At 37.8% G+C, this 1,384-nt stretch overlaps 1 protein-coding gene across 1 annotated transcript; it reads left to right on the top strand.

The window, feature by feature from the left end:
* Positions 1-588: 588 nt before the first annotated feature.
* Positions 589-1,384, top strand: LOC125197438 (LOB domain-containing protein 39-like). Its single transcript, XM_048096177.2, has 2 exons — positions 589-832; positions 909-1,384. Exons 1-2 carry the CDS (start codon positions 649-651, stop codon positions 1,169-1,171), a joined length of 447 nt encoding a protein of 148 aa, XP_047952134.1. The 5' UTR covers positions 589-648; the 3' UTR covers positions 1,172-1,384.

The following is a 1,384-nucleotide window of genomic DNA, read 5'->3' as shown; positions in this document are numbered from 1 at the left end:
AATATCATTATTAATTTGTATAATAAAAAAAGTATTATTACTTATTTATTTTCACTAATATTAAGTATAATTCATAATTTTAAAATTATATTTTTTAATCAGTAGTTATAAAAACCGGGAATAAGAATCTTGGAAAAATGAACTAGTATTATTTTATCGTTATTCGGATTTTGATTACTTTTATTGTTTGATTAAAAGTTAAACAAATATTGAAATTTAAAAATAAAATAATCAGACTACTTTCTAGATAAAATCCTACAAACAAATACATTACAAAAGATTTACTATCATTTATAAACACAAAAAAGTAGATGCAATAACTTATATTGGAAAATTTTGAAAAATGTTTATATAATTATGACGCAAAAGAAAGCCTCCATAATTTTAGTTGAACCACCATGAACACAAATTAGCATGTCTTAATGGCATGTCCAGCAATTTTTTTGATATTGAGATGACTTAGAAAGAATTTTATTGTAAAATAAAACTAGTAAATTACAAAATTAGAAGCTAAATTTCCATCCATGATGCCAACCCTAGTTATTTTTAAGGAGTCTATAAAACCCCCCCAAACCTTACACCATTGTTCTCTCTCCTCCTTTTTGTTTGGGTTGAAGAACAAAAAAAGCATTTATTTAGAGAGGCAAGATGAGCTGCAATGGGTGCCGAGTCCTTCGCAGAGGCTGCAGCGATGAATGCATCCTAAGGCCGTGTTTGGATTGGATCGAATCCCCTCAAGCCCAAGCCCAAGCCACCCTCTTCGTCTCCAAATTCTTCGGCCGCTCCGACCTCATGTCCCTCGTTGCCGCCGTCCCCCATTCCCAACGCTCCGGTAACTGCATGTTTGTTAGCTTAGCTCCCTTCTTTTACTAATATACTTATTTGTTTGCTAATCGATCAATCGGCAGTGCTCTTTCAATCGCTCCTCTTCGAGGCCTGCGGCCGCAAGGTCAATCCGGTCAACGGCGCCGTGGGGCTGCTCATCACCGGCAACTGGCACATTTGCCGGGCGGCGGTCGAGACCGTGCTCGCCGGCGGCGTCATCACCCCCATTTCCCCGCCGGATGGGGTCGTGAAGTGCATGGAGACGGAGGCGTCGGAGATATCGGAGGTGTCGCCGGAATCCGGTGAGAGTGACAAGGAGCCAAAGCTGCTCAACCTTTTTGCTTAATCATGGAAATGTATGGAAGGAGACTTGATTAGTTTTAATCATCCTTTTTCTTTTACTAAGTGGGAGTGGGACTAACCTTTTTTGGACCAAGTGACTAGAAAATTGACTTTTCTTTAGTCCATGTTTAAATCGGAAATTGTACTATCCCTTTTTCTAGGAGAGTGCTATTTTGATAAATTAATAAAAATATTTTCTCATATTTGTGTTTGAAAA

Source organism: Salvia hispanica, chromosome 4 (assembly GCF_029641045.1).
Source record: "Salvia hispanica isolate PSC_SH4W2 chromosome 4, Shi_PSC_v1, whole genome shotgun sequence".
In the NCBI taxonomy this organism is placed as follows: domain Eukaryota; kingdom Viridiplantae; phylum Streptophyta; class Magnoliopsida; order Lamiales; family Lamiaceae; genus Salvia; species Salvia hispanica.
Note: the sequence above shows the minus strand (reverse complement) of the source record. Positions and strands in the feature narration are given on the sequence as shown.

Excerpts from the sequence above, each read along its gene's own strand:
- LOC125197438 (XM_048096177.2), top strand. The coding sequence starts at position 649 with ATGAGCTGCAATGGGTGCCGAGTCCTTCGCAGAGGCTGCAGCGATGAA. Across the intron at positions 833-908 it reads CCCCCATTCCCAACGCTCCG|TGCTCTTTCAATCGCTCCTC; the intron begins GTAACTGCATGT and ends ATCAATCGGCAG.